The sequence below is a fragment of the Pinus tabuliformis genome, chromosome 2_1 (assembly GCF_031772625.1).
Source record: "Pinus tabuliformis cultivar Carrire ecotype Pingquan chromosome 2_1, CPIR1, whole genome shotgun sequence".
In the NCBI taxonomy this organism is placed as follows: domain Eukaryota; kingdom Viridiplantae; phylum Streptophyta; class Pinopsida; order Pinales; family Pinaceae; genus Pinus; species Pinus tabuliformis.
The window spans coordinates 614,582,401-614,603,832 of record NC_142299.1 but is presented as its reverse complement, the minus strand read 5'-3'; the positions used below and the strand labels follow the sequence as shown (position 1 = coordinate 614,603,832).

The 21,432-nt window shown below is 36.3% G+C and overlaps 2 protein-coding genes and 1 pseudogene across 2 annotated transcripts; 2 read left to right on the top strand and 1 right to left on the bottom strand.

Annotated features, from left to right (window-relative positions):
* Positions 1-2,803: 2,803 nt before the first annotated feature.
* On the bottom strand, positions 2,804-4,954 carry LOC149202014 (E3 ubiquitin-protein ligase UPL5-like; annotated as a pseudogene).
* Positions 4,955-19,048: 14,094 nt separating this feature from the next.
* LOC149202013 (toll/interleukin-1 receptor-like protein) lies at positions 19,049-20,167 on the top strand. Its single transcript, XM_089401439.1, has 3 exons — positions 19,049-19,512; positions 19,673-19,788; positions 20,061-20,167. Exons 1-3 carry the CDS (start codon positions 19,049-19,051, stop codon positions 20,165-20,167), a joined length of 687 nt encoding a protein of 228 aa, XP_089257565.1.
* A 108-nt stretch (positions 20,168-20,275) lies between these two features.
* LOC149202012 (toll/interleukin-1 receptor-like protein) lies at positions 20,276-21,039 on the top strand. Its single transcript, XM_089401438.1, has 2 exons — positions 20,276-20,741; positions 20,907-21,039. The coding sequence occupies exons 1-2, from the start codon at positions 20,278-20,280 to the stop codon at positions 21,037-21,039; spliced, it is 597 nt and encodes a 198-aa protein (XP_089257564.1). The 5' UTR covers positions 20,276-20,277.
* Positions 21,040-21,432: the final 393 nt, after the last annotated feature.

The following is a 21,432-nucleotide window of genomic DNA, read 5'->3' as shown; positions in this document are numbered from 1 at the left end:
GATTGATACTCATTGCCTATAAGCTCTGGACAATGCATGAAAAAACTCTGGTTGGTAGATATAGAGTTGTTCTAAATCAAAATCCAAGCTAAATTTTGAGGCCTTGGAAAAATACAAAATGACTTAAGCCTTTAGTTTCGAGTTTTTGCAAAGAATTGTTTACAACGAGAATCCATTAGATATACGCTTTAAGACTTGCAATGAAACACTATAATTTTTTTCCTCGGCGGAAAGAAAATAGTGTTAATGTCTGAATTGCTTTGAAATAAATAGTGGTAAATGTTTTACACTAAAAATATTTTACTTAATACTTACATATAAGATGAATAGAGTAGCTCTAGGAAACAAATTTTGATTTTAATTCATGTCTATTAAAATGGCAGTAGGATATCTAGTATGCCCGAAGAATTTTAGTGCCTTTTCTTGTTCCTATACAATTGTTTTCACATACGTAAATCCCAATAGCAACTTCAAATTTTATCCCATTAGATCGTCAAAAATTAACTATCTGATGCAACACATCAACGATTTCAAGTAAAGGATAAAAAAAATAGCATAACATCCAAAGAAATTTAGTTTTCCTTGTCTCAATAAATTGCATGATAGAAGATAGTGTGGTGCAACACCTAAATCAGATAAATTTCATATTAATTTAGTAATCAAACTAAATAAATCCTAATGTTATGTAAAAATAGTGTGGATTAAGCAACTGATAACTCACTTTGATGAATTAGTTGCATGGGAAACCTCACTAGCAAAGTAATGTAGAACATACAAAATTGGAGGATCGTCTCCAAAAAGATAGGTTTTAAACTCCTTCTCTTTTGCATCACTAGACACAAAGTGTTTAAAAAAGTTCATTTGTTTTGGCATGCGATGCCACCATGTAAATATTTCATTTAGGAATCCTTGGTCACCCCCATTATATGACTCTATGTCACTGATATGATCCATGAGCAGCTGGAAGGTACAATTTGATGGTTCTATTACCATTACACCAGAGTTGAAGAGTGTTGCATTATTTCCAGTTGTTGTTATCTCTAGCATACCAAAAAGAAAATCTATGTTCCTGAGGATAAGTAAGTCTTCATAAACTTGGGGAAAAAATTAAGTTTCCATCAATAAAAATTATCTTGTCATAGTTTGTACACTACCAAAGACAGAACTTACTATAGTTTTATTCATTATATGCGTCACACTCAGCCAAGTTTCCAAAGTTACAAACTCCTATTCACATTCATGCTATATACAAATAATTGTTGTATAATTATTTGATCAATCCTATAAAAGTTAATAGAACAAAATTAATCTAGTATTTCTATTGAAGACACCATTTTAATTATAGGTTGGTTTGTCTCTAAATTATAAAGAATCATCGAATCAACAAATTTTCCCATGAAGCCAAATGGATTTAAAGATATATGTTTCTATGTGGATGTATTATATTTCTCTTCATCAAAATTTCAAAGTTTTTGCAAGCCTGTGCAAATACATTATTCTTCATGCATACAAGATATTCATGTCATGAAATTCCTCATAAAACAATCACTGTAATCAACGATAGTATAATAGCTTACCATCTAGGGTCATTACCCATACCACAACCATTACATGTCAAAATCAATCCCTTAAAGAGGTGAAGATACTGTTGCACATGAGAACCATGGATAAGTCAAATTTACCACAACTAACATTTTCTGAGAAATTCAAGAAGCACAAATGCCTACCATGATAGATTAAAAGCTCATTTCTCACAATCAAATTGCGGTCCTCAACATCACAGACTCCATTCCCATCTTATTCTCACCTTTTGATAGGGTCACTCAAAACTGATGAAAATGGACATAAGCCAATCAAGTTTCAATTTTTTTCAATAGGTAATGAACATAGTTTGGTGATGCCTCAGAAATAGTGTCAGCTGAACAAATTTTTTCTCTTCCTCAACAATGATGTCAGTCAAAGGTATACACATGCAACAAAATGGAGAAAAAGACAGTCTTATCGCCTAAGAGAAAATGCCTTATTGATAAATATAAAAAAATGCTAAATAATTTTCAAAACATGTACTAAAATCAAGTGGCATATTCCAGACTAAGAAAGGAAGAAGAAAATTCTAATGAGAATAGCTGAATTAAATCAAATGGAACCCGGGAAAATATAACCTATTCTAGTCAGACCATAACAATGTAGCATTCTCAATTTCAACATAACAAGCATGGGTCAACCAATACCTCAGATAATGAAGGTGTTATTAGAATAACAGAATTCCCACTTCAATCATGTTTGTACAAAATCAAAACGAAAAAGAAACAGCAATTAGATACAAAAATGATTCAAACACGAAAAATTGATACCATAAAAGAGGACGTGTTACATGTTCAAACCTCACAAAGCCCCCAAATAAAGTATCAGCGATAATAAGTCCAAGATGTCTTCTCCTTGGAGCTCCATGCTTATTGATAATATCTTTGTAATGAGTTAACTGCATTTGTAACTTTCCCATACTAAATCAACCCAAGCCTAGTGCATTGGTAACTTTACTAGACTAAATCAGCTCAAACCTAGCATTGGTAACTTTACTAGACTAAATCAATTCAAGCCTAGCATTGGTAACTTTCACAGTTGTTAACACAAACCCTAACTGGGCCAACCCAAATGCACAGTTAGGAACAAAACTAGTGTTTCTGAACACATCACATTATACATGCATAGAATAAGACCAGATTTAAGGGGGGGAATCAGATTTACCATAATAGAAAAATGATTTCTCTGTTCCTAAGCATGGTTAAATGTAAATTGGATACTACAATACCTGCCAAAACCAAATTATGGTGTTATCAAATTCAGAGTAGTCATGATACTCTGTGTGGACCTTCCAATCATCCACACAAATATCTCGATCATATCCATATAACATGAGGTCCATATCTTCAGGTTCTAATGCACACAGGAACTGTTGATGTGTGGAATTGACAAGAAGATCTGAAAATCCCTGAGAAAAACATTTAAATTTTTCAGTAACTGATGTCACATCGTGGCACTGAATGAGAAGCTTCACATACTTATGTCTACTTTTGTTGCCTACAACCAGGTCCCTACCACCTGGGAAAAGCTCCACTACTTTCCGGGACCCCAGTTCTTCAACTTCAGTCACAAAGGTAAGCCCTAGAGCATCTGAGTCAAGAAAAGCTACATCCATGTCCAAAATCTTCTTGCAACTAGAATACAAATATGGGTCTGCATCCTGAACATCTTCCCAAGAGACAGGTTGTCCTATCAATTGCATGAAGAATATGCGAGCAAAAACTATATCAACTTGGACCTTGTGCATTAGAGCCAAAGCTATCACTTGACCACAAAACTTGAAATAGGTAAGATGCCCAGGATTCACGCCAGATGTTGCAGCACAAGGAAATATTTAGAATTAAGCACCAACCAACTTCTAATAACTTAACATATTGCTCACATTCAACAATACTACAACAACCCTAAGTTGTAAAACCAAATCAGTAAGCATTACAATAAAGGGCTTCTAAAGCATAATTACTAAAATGGGCATTTTCTCCAGTAATTGCCAAAAACCTTGTTAAATTAAAAGATGGCCATTCATATTTAACCATTAGCATGTTTTTATGCACACAAACAATATTTGATGATACATTTCTGCAACAACCATGTGTGGTGTGTTACACATCTTGTATTGCCACAAATATGTGAACAAGTGTTCACTAGGAAACATATCTCATTGACATTTAATTGCTGAATGATAAGATACAAAGTGCCCTTTTCTTAATAGTAAGGCCTCAAAGGTCAACGTCATAGCAGTTTGTTGTCCAGGAAAAAACCACAAAACCCATCCAACATCAGTAGTATAGTAACAACTTACCAGGATTGGGAAAGAACCTTCGACGATCTTTTGGGCATGATAAAAAAAGTGCATTTTGAGGATTAAAATTTCACGGCATATCAGAGAAAACCATTCCCGTAAGACACCTAGGCTAGTTTCCTCCTCATTTATAAACTCCACATAAATCCCTCCCTGCAAAACTTCAAATTCTGCATAAGCCAACAATTCAAATGATTCTGTCAGTAGCTGAGATCTCTGAATAATAACATCTTGTCATTCATCATGGTCATCCTGTGGTTCAGGAAACATTGCCATTACAAGTCGCTTCTTAGACTCAAAATCAAGAAGAAACCCATAGTCAAGTAGCCAAAAATGGTCATCATGCCACCGCAACTATTTAATAAGAATGTTTAAAGCTGAGCGATGCAATTGCAGTTTCAATAACAATTCTTCCATTGCATCATCATATAACTTAGCAATGGCATGCAAGCCTTTCAGAACAACAAGGAATGGAGCCCAACTGAAGGGATGGTCATCAACTGATGATGTCCCTGGAGCAACCACAACATCTTCAACAACTTCAAGGCAAATTTCAATCTCAAGCAGTAGCTTCTTGAAAATTGTTCTAAGCCATTTGTGGGATCCAATATCTTCCTTTAAGGAAATCGAACAGTTGGTAATAAGTGCTTGTTTCTCACATAAATCTTCTTGAAAAAATTTACTTTTGTCTTCTATATGAACTCCATTTGTTGGTACGTTGGATTCAAATTTGCAAGCTTCCATGGATTTGCAGAGAGGTATCACAAAAGTTGTAAAATCCTGCCCCTCTTTGACATGTTGTATGTCTACTGCCTTATCCTTAAGAGCACATGCCCTTGTTGTCCATCTTAAATTTGATGACAATCTAATGGACAACTCACTCACAAAGGGAGAAAATTCTTGAACAATAGTCGATGCCTTTGCATCATGAAAATATGGACTCCCATGTGCAAAACCAATTGTGTCTACCAGAGAAGCTAAAGAGCTACGACAAACTGTGTGTATAAGTTCTTCTTCGGTACTTTTCTTACCCGTTGTAAATATTTTTTTAGTATACTTATCCGCCATGGTTTGGAATGTTTAACCTACAAAATAGACTCCAAAAATAGGCTCTATAAATGCTTTTTTAATGACAAATATTAAAGAACAACCAAAGAACTTTTAATTGAAAAAAATATAGAGAAATCTACCAACAATAAATGGGGCACAACACAGCTGTGTAGGCCTATACTAAGAATCCCCTCGTAGAACACATGGCCACAAACCAGTTGACATCTTGTGGAAAAAAGTGGTACTCATAAGTAAAACGTGTAGTCCATGCAGGTTCGTTTTTATATTTCTAACTACATGTATAACTTCTAGTTACTATTAAAAGGTAATGAAGGGTTTTTGTATTTGTGACTAGGTGTATCCCTTTCAGTTAGTTAGAGGACTACTCAACCTTTAATTAAGAAATTAAGAAATTACGATTAAAACTATTTTCCAACCACTTGTCATTCCTACAAATTCGCCACTTGTATATGGTGAATTTTAGATTTACGATAGGTCTCAGGCCTTAGATGTGAAATTCTAACTTCCCCACCCACCTCACTAAGCATACTTACCGGTTTATGTCCCAACTAACAAAAGAAGCTTAAATAAGAGAGGGCCAGTTCCAGCTTCCAAACCAATTGTTGTTTGCCCAGAACCTATTTCCCTAGCACAAATTCTGGAAAATTGAATCAAAAGCGAGTAGGGATATTGTGTTACACAATTGCAGCTAATATTTTTGAAAGCTCTAGGGTTCACACTTTTCCCTTATATAGCTTTACTATGCTTTCCCAACCTGTGAAGTGAGAGGGAATAAAATCTCTAACCAAAATATTGCTACATTAGCTTTGTTGCCGTTAAAGGCAAAGGAATTTCAAGCAAAGGCTGAAAGCTTTACTCTGGCCTAGGAAGATTAAGGCGTCGATTTTAAAAGATTTTCATATCACGGCTTAAACAAAAGAAACAGGTCACGGGCGAGTTAATTTTTCTTCATCTGGGGAGAGAATTAGCAGACATTTTTAGAATCATCAAGTAGATTGCATGTGCAGGTTAAATTTTCAAATGGCGAGATTTCAGTATTCAAATATTTTAGTATTCAAACCCTATTTCTGATTTAAAATATAACAGAAACAAAAAATGGTTCAGAAATAAAAAATAGTCACTGACTTAGAATCATTGAAGGAAGAAAACAAATAGTCACTAACTTAGAAGCATTGAAGGGAGCAAGCAAAAATATGACGCTCTTGACTTGTCTGGGGAGGCAATTTTCATAGACAACTGATTTGCTTCGAGTGTTAGTGGGATATATGATTTTATCTGCATTGGAAGAATACAAAGAGATATATAGTGTGATGTACTGATGATCCATAAATTTTCATGGATATTCCACTAGACAATTAATCACAACAGATCTAATAATATTATATTAAAAATCTGAGATTCTTCACTATTACAGTTTTATTTAATTTCTATATCTGTAAAATTAACTGTAATTAGTGCATGCATGTAAAAGTAAATCAAGCAAAAAATTAGAGAATGAAAAGATAATCTCACACACACATAATACACAAGATATGCTCTTTAGGAAACCCTTTTGGGAGAAAACCCAGCTGGAAGGTGAGGTCGCTTCACTCTTTTTCTCTGTTTGGAAATATGGCTGCAGATCCAAAGAAGTAATGTTTGTGGCCCATGGGCTACGACAATGCGTATATCCTCTCTGTGTGCTCTACCTCCTATCTCTATTGGCTATCTTTTCTCAACTATGGAACAAAATTCTCTTGAAAGAATGGAATGCCTCTACCTCCTAGTGGCCCGGTTATAACATAGCCCGATAGCCTACTAGTGGTTAGTTTTGACTACAACAACTCTTAATTAGAGTTGCAAAATAGCCTCTTCCAGAGTATTTTACATCACAAACATGTGGCTAGCCCCTTTTCCATGAATAATTGGGCTAACGCAGCATCCTCCTGAACTATAGGTGTGAAAACAGGAAGGTCAACTTCTGAGTGGCATAACTTTTGCATACGAACTCCAACTGACATGGTTCTTGCGCCGTTGGAAATATGTCTATATGTAGAATAACATGAAAAGGTTTGGTTATTAAGAGACAAATTTTAACCCCCAAAAAATTTCATTTGATGCCTCAAAACACTCCCCGAAGGTTTCAGACCTCGTTTTGCCAAACTTGGTCCCGCGAGTAAAAACGGTCTTGTGAGCTGATTCCTCCACTTTTTCCACTTCAAATGCATTGAGATGGATGTAAAACAATATAATGATATAATTCAAATCACACCTCCCCATTTTGGGAGGATTTTGGTCCCCAAAAGCTTTTACTTAATGAGGTGAGGAAATGTTTCCTCCACCTTCTCTCTAGTGTACCATTTAGATTTTCCTGGAAGTTTTCCCTTCAACCCAATCTTCCAAAGGTTTTGTTGCCCTTGTCTTGTAGCTCTAGACCTCTTCTGCAAAATTTTATCTTCTGTCAACTCTACCTGAGCGTCTAATGCAAAATCCTCCACAGAAGGGAGGACATGTTCCTCTTCCTGATCTAGCATGGAAGGCTCATAGAGTTTCAAATTCTCCACATTTACAATTGAGTAAATGTAGATATATGGTGGTAAACTAAGTTGATAGGAATTATCACCCACCTTTTCAATTATCTCAAAGGGACCATACCTTAGAGCTTTGGATTTCTTACAAGGCCCCTGCAGCCTCTCCTTGTTCAACTATAACCATACTCCGTCTCCCACCTTGAATGATTTCTCTAATATGTGTTGATCATGCCTCACATTATACTTCACCTGCGACCTCTGCAGTGTTTCTTGTACCTGTAGATGGATCGCCTAATCTTCTCTATAATTTTTTCAACCCTCAAAGCATCTCATGTAATGTCTTCCTTCACTCCTCCTTGTTGCCCATATGCAAATTCCAAAGGTGAAGGTGGAAAATATCCAAAACAAGTTTCAAATGGGGACTTTCCTGTAGAAATGTGGATTTCTCTATTATAAGAATGTTGCATATATACCAGATTTTCATCCCAGGTCATTAGATGCTTCTAGTTGTAACCCCTTAGAAGCTGCACCAATGTCTTATTGACTACTTTTGTCTACCCATCTATCTGTGGATGGGGTGTTGTAGATATCTTCAACTTCGTGTCCATCTTCTCCCACAATGTAGTCCAGAATGCACTAAGAAATCTTGTATCCATGTTTGAAATTATGGTCCTTGGTATCTCAAAGTGTACCCAGACCTGTCTGAAGAATAAGTTTTCCACTTCTTCTCTGCTAATGGTATTTTTACAGGACATCAGAACAGACATCTTGTTGAACCTGTCAACGACCATGAAAAGGTAGACATGTCCCTTCCTGGTTGTCGTAAACCTACCACAAAGTCCATGAAAATGCTTTCCCAAGGATGAGTAGGTACAGGTACGGGATGATACAGACCCTATTTCCTGTTGCTAGGCTTACTGGTACAAAACAACATCCATCGTCTTATGAACCTAGCTACTTGTTCTTGAATCTTAGGCCAATACACATACCTCTGCAAGTTAGCCACGGTCTTCCCTACACCAAAGTGCCATGCAACCTTGGAGGTGTGAGCCTCTCTAATCAGCTGCAAATGCTCACCTTTAGGAACACATAGCTTATCTAGCCTGTAGAGTAACCCATCCTGGAGATGGTATTCAACGGTGTTGTCACCATCATGCACATGACTCTGACTCTACAACTGTTGATACACCTCCTTGAAGTCCTCATATTCTGAATATGCCTCTCTATATGCATCATGGGTGAATGGCTCCATGTCTATAAGAGTCCCAAAAGATGTAATATTTAATGTGGGTGGCCTTGAAATCATATCAGCCAACTTGTTTGTGTTGTCCTTCTTATACTTGATCACCAAATGAAATTGTTGTAAAAATACCATCCACTTTTACTGCCTGAACTGTTGTAGCTTATTATGGGCCTATAGGTACTGTAACGGTTGGTGATCTATGTGGATTATTGTCCGCTTTCCCATAAGATAGTGCTTCCACTTCTTCAAAACTTGCACCATGGCATAGAGCTCCTTGTCATAGGTAGGGTAGTTAAGAACTGCCCCATGAAATACTTCATAATGGTAGCAAACATACCTTCCTCCATGCATCAAGGCAACTCCCATAGCATACCTGCTTGCATCTGTCTCCACTTCAAAGGGTTCTTGCAAGTTTGGTAATTCCAAAATTGTCACTTCATTGATCTTCTTCTTTAACTCATCGAAAACCTTTTGCTGCCATTTTCCCCACTGAAAACTCTTGCCACTTGTTGTTATGGCGTGGAGCAGTGATGCTACTGCTGAAAACGAGGCTATGAATTTCCTCAGGTACTGTGCTGCTCCAATGAAACTCCTAACCTCAGTAACATTAGTAGGCACTATCCCTTTCATGATGGCCTCTATCTTGGAAGGTTCTATCTTCAATTCTCCTCCACCAATCACATATCCCAAATACACCAAACACTGTTGCCAAAACTCACACTTCTTGAGAATTGCTAGAAGTTGCTGCTTCTTCAATATTTCCAGCCCCTGTGTCAAATGTGAAATATGCTCCTTCCAAGTCTAGCTTGCTGAAATACTTTGCTTTTTGCAACTGATCTAGTAGATTGTCTATCCTAGGCAAGGGTATCTATTCTTTAGCGTGATTTTATTCAATGCCCTGTAATCGATACACATCCACCAAGTCCCATCCTTCTTTGGAACAATGATGATGGGTGACCCACATGGTGATGTACTCAGTCGAATGACACCCTGTTCCAACAACGGATGCAATTTTTTCTTCACCTCACTTGCTTCTATAATAGATTGCCTGCACAACCCAATATTTGGCAATGGGGAGTCTAGCAATAGCTGGATCTCATGCTCCACTTCTCTCTTAGGGGATAGCCCTTTATGCTCGTTGAACATGTCCTTGTATGCCTGTAACAACTCCTCCAATTGTTGTTTTTGTTTCTTAGTACACCCCTCCAGGGATTCCTTGCCTCTTATTGACTCTCTACAAACTGATTTTCCATTAAAAACAATAAAACATACTTCTTGTTGGAACTGATCAATTTATTGGCTTGGTTGGCACTTACTAGTGAATTTTTTGACCTTTATGTGCATTGATGATGAATGATTTTCCATCCTTGATGAACCAGTACTGGTTAACTCTCCTCATGAATATTGCATCACACATGTACATGTATGGACTCCCAAACACGACTCCACATACATCAAGGGGAACCACATCTAGATCTACTTCATCAATAAAATCAACACTGATAGAAAATCTAATTTTACACTGTTTTGTTACCTTCAGCTCTGCATCCTTATGTACCCATCCCAGTGGATATGGGTTTGGATGATCACGAACTTCCAGCCCCAACTTCTTGACCAGATCTGCTGCAATGAGATTTTCCTACAATCCTGAGTCAAACAAAGCATCAATCTTCGTCTTCTTGACCTATATCTTTACATGGAAGAGTTTGGTCATTTCTTTCTCTTCCTATTGCTAAAGGCTACTCAAATTCACCTCCTTCTACACTGATGTACAAACGATCTTCTCATCCATGTCCGAGCTACTTTCAACTTGGTTTCTCGAATCAATGGCCATGAGATTATTCTTCTTATTATATTTCTTCTTGTTCTTCAGGTTTAGCTCTCGATGCAATTTCCAGCACTTCTCCTCTATATGGCCATCAATGTTGCAGTGGTTGTAGTAGTTGCTAGGATCTTTGCACTGGTGTGTTATGGCTACTGTCTTTTTATCTTTTCACTCTTTTTTATTCTACTTCCCCTCCTTAGAAGCATCTTGTTGCTCCTTTTGCTTCGATCCACTTGATTGCGCTCTTTTCAGGCCTATGTTCTCTAGGTATTGTGCCTGTACACAAGCCTTGTCCACCATTTTGGGCTTGAACAACATCACTTGCTCACACAGATGGCGGTGCAGACCCCCCAAATACTTGAGGAGTACATCTAGGTTCTTTGGAGAGATACCCAACATTATAGTCATCTTTATGAATTCTATGGTGTACTCCTGCACGCTTTGGCCCAACTTTTGCCTGAAGTAATGCCACCAGATCCATTAGTCTTCCACATACCCAATGGGATAAAACTATGAATTAATGAGGGTTTTGAAATCTTCCCACTTAGTCGCTGGAGGTTCTCCCTCCAACCTTAGGGTTTCTGTGTGGCTCTCCCACCAAGTCAGTGCATGGCCCTCCAATTTTAGCCGCACGAATAAGATCTTCTGCCCTTCCTCAATATGAGGGACACTAAAATAAACTTCCAATTGTTGCAACCAGTGGTTCAGCTTCAGAGTGTCAATCTCGTCGTGGTATGGCTTGATATTGACTTTTGCTTCCACTTTAAAAAGGTATTGGTTTACAACACTCGAACTGGGTTGATCTTTTCCTGGTTCTTTTTTTCGGTTGGTTATTTGCATCTTCCTGATCTCCTGATCCCCCTTTTGATTTGTCCTCTGCATTCAAACCCCCTTCTTCTATAAATATCCCCAGCTTATTTCTTAGGGTTGCCATGAGGAGTTTTACATTGCATTTTATATTCGCGACTTGTTCTTCAAGCCACAAAAACCTCACCTATCCAACATCACAAGGTTCGTTTACAGATTCATCAACCATGATTAGGGTTTTACGATTTTCGGCCTCGCCGATCTAGATCCCTGCAATCTCCACAAAATACCCAAAGAAACCTGCTCTGATAAAATTTGATTCATAAATTGCCGTGGATATTCCATTGAACAGTTCGTCACAATAGATTTGATAATATTAGATTAAAAATCTGAGATTATACACTATTACAGTTTATTTAATTTTTAGATCTGTAAAATTAATTGTAATTAGTGCATGCATGTAAAAGTAAATCAAGCAAAAAAGTAGAGATTGACAAAATAAGCTTACACACACATAATACACAAGATATGCTCTCTGGGAAACCCTTTCGAGAGAAAACCCAACTAGAAGGTGAGGTCGCAGATGCACTGCAAATATCCTCTCTGTGTGCTCTACCTCCTATCTCTCCTGGCCATCTTTTCTCAACTATGGAACAAAATGATCTCAAAGGAATGGAATTCCTCTACCTCCTAGTGGCCCGGTTATAACATAGCTTGATAGCCTACTAGTGTTTAATTTTGACTACATCAACTCTTAACTAGAGTTACAAAATAGACTCTTCTAGAGTATTTTACATCACAAACATGTGGCTAGCCCCTTTTCCATGAATAATGGGTATGACGCAGAATCCTCCCGAACTATAGGTGTGAGAACAGGAAGGTCAACTTCTGAGTGGCATAAGTTTTTCATACGAACTTCGTTTGACCTGGTTCTTGCGTCGTTGGAAATCTCTCTGTGTGTAGAATAGCATGGAAAGGTGCTAAGCTCAAGCGGAGAAGTTTTACCCCAAAAAATGTCATTTGATGTCTCAAAAGACTCCTGGAAGGTTTCAGACCCCGTTTTGCCAAACTGTGTCCCGCCAATAAAAACGATCTTGTGAGCTAATTCCTCCACCTTTTCCACTCCAAATGCATCGAGATGGATGAAAAATAATATAATTATCCAATTTGGATCAACTGAGGTATAGTGTGATATAATAAAATTCTAAGCAAACAAATATATAACCAGAGTCTCAATTGTATAACTAAGTTAATCCCCTGTTGAAAAATAGGACTTTAGATTGTCCATGGCATGGTTAAGAAAACAACAATAATTTCAGTAAGCTTCGTCGAGCAATTATTTTATCTTCGTTAGCGTACAGGAACCAACCAACTAGCTCGATACAGATCCATCCCAATAGCTAACTATCGAGTTTTGTTAACCTCTACAAGAATTGGCAGTAGAAATACCCCAATTTATGGGAGAGACATCGACAACAGTGATGCCTACCAACCACAAGTTAGGCCTAGTATACTTGTTGCTTTTCCTTCTCTGATTAGAGGAAAAATAAGTAAGCTCAACGATGAATAGCGAGTGGAAAACCCAAGAGTTTTCTCATACTTTTCAATACAATACAGGTAGTTTCGATATTACATGTAACACACCAGGAGTAAGGTTACAAGGAGCTTCAACAAGGCGCAATTGCAAATCCAATTGGAAGAGAAAGGTGAAAAAGGTACATGTTTTCTCTTAATATTCTTATTCTTAATATGTGTAGAACAAGAGGCATTATTTAAACAATTATTTCAACTTTCCTTGAAAAATTATGTCTAGTAGTTCTTCTCGTTTTCATTTGAGGCTCCTTCTTCCACTAGCTAGGTTTGTTTGCACTTCAGCAACATAGTGGCTCGTTCTTTCCACTCGCAACTCGTTCTTTCCACTTGCATATTTCCACTTACAGCTTGTTATTTCCACTTGCAGGGACATCAAGGTTTGTTTGCTCTCCAGATTCAACAACTCTCAAATTCATTGAATCTACTGCTTAAACAACTAGCTATGTCATTGGTTCCTTGTTTAAGTTATGCCACTGGTTCCGATGTTTCTTACCTTGCCTTGGGCGATGTAGGTGCAGGTGAAAGGATTAAATTACAACAATATGGTGAGCAACATACATGCTGATACTCATGATCCCCATGGCTTTGACAAAGCCCACAGGTGTCACAAATATCAAAGCCCACCTTGCCCCGCCTTTTGTCCATTACCTGGCAACTTCAACCGCGTTAATAATATAGCACATTTTATAGCACATAACATTTAATAACGCTAAACTAATGCTAGCATTAGTCTACAGTTCTGAAATACGAAGGACACAAGCTGAACATAATATATGCTTTTGGCCTCTCTGTCTCAGGAAGAGGCCAAATAAGACAGTGAAATCAATTGCAATATGGTTAACATATGGTAGAGTACACGACGAGGTTAAAAACTCACTAAACTCAAACACAAACTAATGCTAAAAGCACGATTCTGATTACTATAGTCCCATGCTAGAGTGCAGAGACTAATTATATCTACAATATCCTTAGGGTGAAGATCTTCAACACTATTTAGTCTTTCCTTACCTTCCATGTTTATCACATGATGAAAATACGAAAATGATACTATAACCACTTTTGGCATGCTTTCTCGGGTGGTCAGCTCCTCATAATTAGTGTAGAGGTATAAAATCTGACCCGAGACCCAAGAGTTCATACACATTATTTCCCATAAAATTTTACACCATGAAGACTAAAAGTTAAATAAAAATAGAAATCTATCTTACTAGAGTGTCCACTATAAGATCTAAATGTTGAAAACGTCCAAACTAGAGTTGGAATTTGACAAGAAAATTGCCAGTCACAAAGTCTTCTGCCCATTTTTTATGTTTAAAACTTTTTCATAACCGCTTACTATGATGTGCTCTGAAATTTAAGAAACTTATTATTGTCGGGCTATTATTTTCTAAAAACGTTATTAATTCTATAATTCTCAATGTAAAGTTGTGTTTGGGTGGGTTGGGTTGGGTTGGAGCTGGTCAACATGTTATCTGTGGAAACTATTGTACTTAGCCCTTTTATTGGTCATGTACTTCTGACTTTTTGTGCAAGGGTCATGGGTCATGTACTTCTTGAATTTTTACAATTCATAGAAAATAATTCTTCCAGAGTTAAATTATAAATTATTATTTTTATACCAACCTCAATATGCTTTGAAGCTCTCAGAGTTAATTATAAATTATTATTTTTTATAGGTTTAAAATTAAAATGTATGTAAATTATATAAACTTACAACTCAATTGTAAAAAATACATTATCCAATTGTAAAAAAATCATTATAACTTTTGAAAAAGAAGAATCAATAATTATTTTATTTATTCATTGAAAAATAAATGTAAAATATTTAATTATTTTTTCAAACTTCTTAATTTTATAAAATTAGAAACCCCTCTTTTATATATATATATATATATATATATATATATATATATATATATTAATTATCTAAATTTATTTCTATGAAAGTAAACTAATAGTGTGAAAATCTATGCATAGGTCAGTGAGCATTAGGAGTAGTGCACTTGATAATTAACTGTATTTTAGAATTGTATTTTTTTTTGGAAACTTATCAAAACTTTTTTTTTTTTTGGCTATTTTTGTAAGTAGTATGCAAAGACTAGCATTCTCTATTTTTCATATATACAACAACCCATTGGCAACTAATGTTATGCACTTATTGTGGTGGTAGGTTGCTCCTTCATATGAGATTTGATGGCTAGGAGGTGCTTGCTTTGTTCTCTCTATAAGTTCTAGATCACCATTTGATATTGGGTGATATTAGGTGATTAACCCATGAGGTGTAGACCAATTGGTTTACATGGGGTTTAGTCCCAACCACATCACAGGTTGAAACCTTATGGTGAGGGGTTGAGGATGGAAGCCACTTTCAGAGAATTAAATTCCCAAAGGGTGTCCAAGCTTGCCAAAGCCTCACATGGTCATGGTGATAAGCATCCCATTGTGGGTGGATCAGTCTTCTTCCATCCAATAAATTGGTGGATCGATATTCTTTTATCCAATAAATGGGCTAGCTCCAACCCAGGCTAAACCTAACTACCATAAAAAGTTAGTTGGTTGAATCATATGGATTAAAATGTAATAGTAGTTAGAGGAATTTGATATTGGTTGCCAGGTGAAGCTAGGATACTTGCAATTTATGCGCACCTGGTCGTCCTGACACCTACCCCTTGGGGGGAATAAATTGCATATTTAAGCCACAGTAAAAGTCGATCAAAGTTATTGTAGGGAAACATGCTCATTATCATTGGTTGTACTTTTATTGATTAGTAATTTAAATTTATCATGAAGACTAAACTTGTTGGTTTGAGTGGGGTTTAGATCACACCATATTTTAGTTCAAATTTTATGGTACCAGTTGAGGATGGAAGCCACTTTTTGGGGAATTAAATTATCGCAAGGGCATCCAAGTTCAATGGAGCTTCACACAATCCTAGTTGCGCCAAGAGGTTCTCTCTAACCCAATATGGAAGAGATGTTGTAATGTTATGTTATGTTATGTTATGTAAACATTTTGACACAATTAAATTACATAAATAATAATAATAATAATAACTACAATTATTTATAATTAAACCAACCTAGATCTATTTGAAATTTGGATCTGTCAAGCTCCCAAATGGATCAAATCTTATCCTCTCATGTTAACTAAGTGCTTCAATCCAATAAGACTAAGTGACCCCAACCGATGTTCACCAAAAAAATTATTTTTATGTTTTCTTTCTCTGACTTACCTCCTCATACGCAAAAGTAATAATGATAATACAATGATGTGTTAGCTCTTATGACATACTTAGGGAATGTATATCCAATTATTCTATCTTTTGGTGAAGACAATATTTGTAGTTTATTTCCAAAGACAGCAACATCATTTGATCACTAACGTATCATTATATATTGTAAAGATTAGTTTCCTCTACTCTGCTTTATGGCATATTTCAGTGTGAAATCAGCTAGTATCATTCTTCACCTAAGCAAACCTACAACAAATCATTCTACGATGTAGAGTTCCTTTACTTCTCCTCTACTTTGGGTTAAACCTATTTTTAATTTAAAATCAACTAGTCATTCTTCTAATTTGTTTCAAGTTTAAAATTATAACAAGATTGCCAAAGTAGGCCCTATTGCATGGTTGACTGTGTATTTGAACAAAACTTACAATCAAATACTTTTAATCTTTGACAGTGAATTTTAATCTTAACTTAGGCCCTATTGCATGGTTGACTGTGTATAATTTATTTGAACAAAACTTACAATCAAATACTTTTAATTTTTGACAGTTAATTTTAATCTTAACTTAATTGTTAATTTTATTCTCGAAAAATTTTAATATAGAGAATAGATTTCAAAATATAAAATATGTTATCATTATTAATTATAAAAAAACAATAAAGTTCGGGATTCACTAAGCCATTTTTGTATTAAAGTTATTTTGTTTTTTTTCATATATGTGAAACTTTTTAACATAATTAACATAATTATTAATAAAGGGAAATTTTTTAATCAAAACTTTATTTGTGAAGATTAATTTATTATCAAAACATCATTTTTGAAGAGTCAAATTTTAACCATAAGAATATAAAGATCAAAAAAAAGTCAAAAAACTTTTGTTTGATCGATAAAGAAAAATCCAAATTCCAATCCTCTTCCAAACCAAACCAGTAACCCACAACTAAAAATTAAATAAAAATAAAAATTTATAATAAATTTCAGTTTTTGAAATATTTTAGTAAAATTTTAACGCTAATAGTCGCTGTACGCAGGGACCAATGAAGAATACCATATTAAATTGTTTTAGCATGTGATTTGTATTTCTCCAGGCTGTGTACCCGAATGAATTGGAACCAAATTAAGGGGCACTGTGTACACGCAGCTTTGGAGAAGATTAAGGCGCGCTGCGTGCCCCAAGGAAGGGACGCTGTATGCTGAAAGGAATCGGAATTACGCAGATTTAGGGGCGCTGTATGCCGGTAGGAATGGGGGCTGTATGCCAGAGGGAAGGGGTGCTTCGTCTGAGTTGACTGAGCAAGTTGTCATATACAGACAGACAAAGAACCCACATGTCTGACGCGCCTCAAAATTATCAAATGCTGCGCTGTCCAAGGAATTGATTGATATGAATAGTGAAGGAAAATATTTGTTTATTCAGCTATGGTGCATTAAATCTTACGTCTGTTCCTTCAATGCCCACATGGAGTTTTCTTTCGTGGGGTTCTCCGCAGGATTATAAAACTGAAGAATTTTATGTATGTTTGCATTGAATATCAGGCATACCCAAATAACGATTGCAATTACTGGGTTTCAGTATACAGAGTTGTAATAGGCTTAAGATAATCTCTGTTCTATTGGAATGGAACCGGGGGGAAGTTTTATAGCAGGGGAGTTGCTGGCCTTAGTTAAGGATGTGGCAATGAAGAACTTTGACTTTAGGAATTGTCGCCAAAATCTCCAAAGGACTTTGGAAGTATTGATACCTATATTGAAAGGGGGCGCACATAACCTGTTGTCGGATGATGAACAGAAGGCGTTGAAAGAATTCTATGTGAAGTTGGAGACCGGAATGACTCTGCTTCAGAAGTGTTCCAAGGTTAGCCAATTCAATGTCTGGCGGATTTATAAATATGCAAAGGAAATTGAACGTTTTGACCATCATATTGTCATATTCACCCAGACAACTGGTTGGGCACTAACCTATCGTGGAGTGACTGAAATAAATAACGGGAGCGCAAAATTGGGCGCTAAAGTTGACGCAATGTCAGAGATTTTACAGAGATTTGACGCTATGGTGAAAGACCACAGGGATCCGTTGGGAAAAGGTGAAAGCGCTTCCCCATCGAGCATCCCGAAATTGCCACATTGTAGTGATGGATTGGAGATTTCGGTCGGTGAGCTGAAGAAGCCCCTCTTGTCCAAAGATGTTCAACTGCTTGGAGACCTGGAAACAGCCTTCCGCAATGACAAAGAATTTCAAGGTGAGAGGAGTTGTATTGAATTCGATCCTCAAGTCTCATAGATGCCTCCTATACAAGGAATGGGATGGTATAACAATATTTTATTTATTTATTTAATGGCATGGTATAACAATGTTTTATTTATTTATTTTCCCTGACGTGGCTCTATACGTGGGATCCTCATCATTAGATTTCACACAGCAATTATATGTTATAAACTGTCATACAAATTTTGTAGTTACTTTGTTAGTTTCATAAGTAACAGATAAAATTTCCCCCCTGCTGCTCTAATATCTGGGATTGTCATTATTAGATTTCAGACAGCAATTATATGTTATAAACAGTCATACAAATTTTGGAGGTACTTTGTTCGTTCATTAAGTTGCAGTTATTTTATTGTTAAGAACATAAATAAACTGACTTTTATTTCTGAAAATTCATAAACGCAATTATATATCTGTCAATCACAGCAAAAACATAAGGTTCTTCGCTCATTTTGGTCGAGTTTTTCGCATTGCTTCTGTCCATCTCTATTTCTATTCGTAGGCCATGATATTTTTTCTGTTTTTTATGCTAGGTATGATGAAGCAGCATTTCTTCTATGGATTTCTATTTTTATCTGTAGGCCATGATATTTTTCCCTCTTTTTTGAGCCTAGGTATGATGAAGCAAAATCCTGCACTTCTATTCGACGTTTTCATAAGTCACAGGGGAACGGACGTGAAGAATAGCGTGGCCAGCTTCATTTATCATCAACTCAAAATTAAAGATCCCAATCTGCGCGTCTTCCTCGATAAAAACGAGATTCCCTACGGATTCGATTTCGAATTAGCAATTGAAACAGCGATTCAAAGTTCCTCTGTTCACATTGCCATGTTATCGGAGGGGTATGCAGAATCGAAATGGTGCTTGCATGAATTGGATCTCATTATCAACTCCAAAGGGAAGGTTATTCCTGTCTTCTGTGACATTGATCCTGCTGCTCTCCGTCGCATTGACAAAGGATGTTATAAGGCGGCCTTTGAAAAACACAGAGGGAGAGAACCCCTCGAAAAGACCAAAAGATGGGAGGATGCCCTGGCAAAAGTCTCAGATCTTCAAGGCCTCCCATTCAAAATGAAGGAAAGGTAGATGCATTACTCATCTCTCGCTTTCTCTTACATAATAATCTGCTTAATTTATCAATCTTTGTTGAATTTTTTGATATATTCAATCTGAAATATTGTTGAAATCGATAATGGAAATATTCGAATGGCTATATTTTAATGAACCCGTTTGTTTTTCCAGCGACCATTGGGAATTTGTGGAGAAAATTGTGAGCATTGTTTTGATGAATTTGAAAGAGGGATCCCCGGCGCAGGCGGTGGAGGAGTTCCCTGTGAGGAGTTGTATTGAATGGGATGGTATAACAATATTTTATTTATTTATTTAATGGCATGGTATAACAATATTTTATTTATTTATTTATTTAATGGCATGGTATAACAAATTTTCCCTGATGTGGCTCTAATACGTGGGATCCTCATCATTAGATTTCACACAGCAATTATATGTTATAAAAAGTCATACAAATTTTGGAGGTATTTTGTTCGTTCATTAAGTTACAGCTATTTTATTGTTAAGAACATAAATAAACTGACTTTCATAAACGCAATTATATATCTCTCAATCACAGCAATTATATATCTCTCAATCACAGCAAAAACAGAAGGTTCTTCGCTCATTTTGGTCGAGTTTTTCGCATTGCTTCTGTCCATCTCGATTTCTATTTGTAGGCCATGATAATTTTTCTGTTTTTTTATGTTAGGTATGATGAAGCAGCATTTCTTCTTTGGATTTCTATTTTTATCTGTAGGCCATGATATTTTTCCCTCTTTTTGAGCCTAGGTATGATGAAGCAAAATCCTGCGCTGCAATATGACGTTTTCATAAATCACAGGGGAACGGACGTGAAGAATAGCGTGGCCAGCTTCATTTATCATCAACTCAAAACTGAAGATCACAATCTGCGCGTTTTCCTCGATAAAAACGAGATTCCCTACGGAGTCGATTTCGAATTAGCAATTGAAACAGCGATTCAAAGTTCGTCTGTTCACATTGCGATATTTTCGGAGCGGTATGCAGAATCGAAATGGTGCTTGCATGAATTGGATCTCATTATCAACTGTAAAGGGAAGCTTATTCCTGTCTTCTGTGACATTGATCCTGCGGCTCTCCGTCGCATTGAGAACGGATGTTATCAGAAGGCCTTTGAAAAACACAGAGGGAGAGAACCCCTCGAAAAGACGAAAAGATGGGAGGATGCCCTGGCAAGAGCCTCATATCTTCAAGGCCTCCCATTCAAAATGAAGGAAAGGTAAATACATTACTCATCTCTCGCTTTCTCTTACATAATAATCTGCTTAATTTATCAATCTTTGTTGAATTTTTTTTTTTGATATATTCAATCTGAAATATTCTTGAAATCGATAATGGAAATATTCGAATGGCTATATTTTAATGAACCCGTTTGTTTTTTCAGCGACTGTTGGGAATTTGTGGAGAAAATTGTGAGCATTGTTTTGATGAATTTGAAAGAGGGATCATCCGTGGACGACAAATATCCAGTCGCCCCGACGCAGGCGGTGGAGGAGTTCCCTGTGAGGAATTCATGACAGAAGAATTTGCCGGCTGAATTTGGAAATCCCTTATATTTCGCTGTGTAGCTGCAGTCTAGTTGGCAGCAGTTTTCCATTTTTATGGAATAGATGATTGATGTTTCCAAAAGGTTAGTCTTAAGCGAAGAAGGATGAAGTCTTAAGCATATCATAATGACTGTTTTAGCTCGTTGTTTAGTTTAGGTTTCTTGAAAAGCCAAGGACTCATTAGTGGAGGTGTTTAGTCGTCCTGGTTACATGTTTACTTTGTCATTAGTATATTCTAAGGAAAAATAAAATTTATGTTATATTGTTTATTTTAAAATGGCCTTCTTAATTTATATTTATTTTATAATAATTTATATTTATTTTATAATAATTTTATTGTGAAAGGGAAACAAATTATTGATT

Coding starts and splice junctions, on each gene's coding strand:
- LOC149202013 (XM_089401439.1), top strand. CDS start 19,049: ATGAAGCAAAATCCTGCACTTCTATTCGACGTTTTCATAAGTCACAGG. Junction 19,513..19,672: donor CCATTCAAAATGAAGGAAAG/GTAGATGCATTA, acceptor TTGTTTTTCCAG/CGACCATTGGGAATTTGTGG. Junction 19,789..20,060: donor GAGTTGTATTGAATGGGATG/GTATAACAATAT, acceptor TCTCAATCACAG/CAATTATATATCTCTCAATC.
- LOC149202012 (XM_089401438.1), top strand. CDS start 20,278: ATGAAGCAAAATCCTGCGCTGCAATATGACGTTTTCATAAATCACAGG. Junction 20,742..20,906: donor CCATTCAAAATGAAGGAAAG/GTAAATACATTA, acceptor TTGTTTTTTCAG/CGACTGTTGGGAATTTGTGG.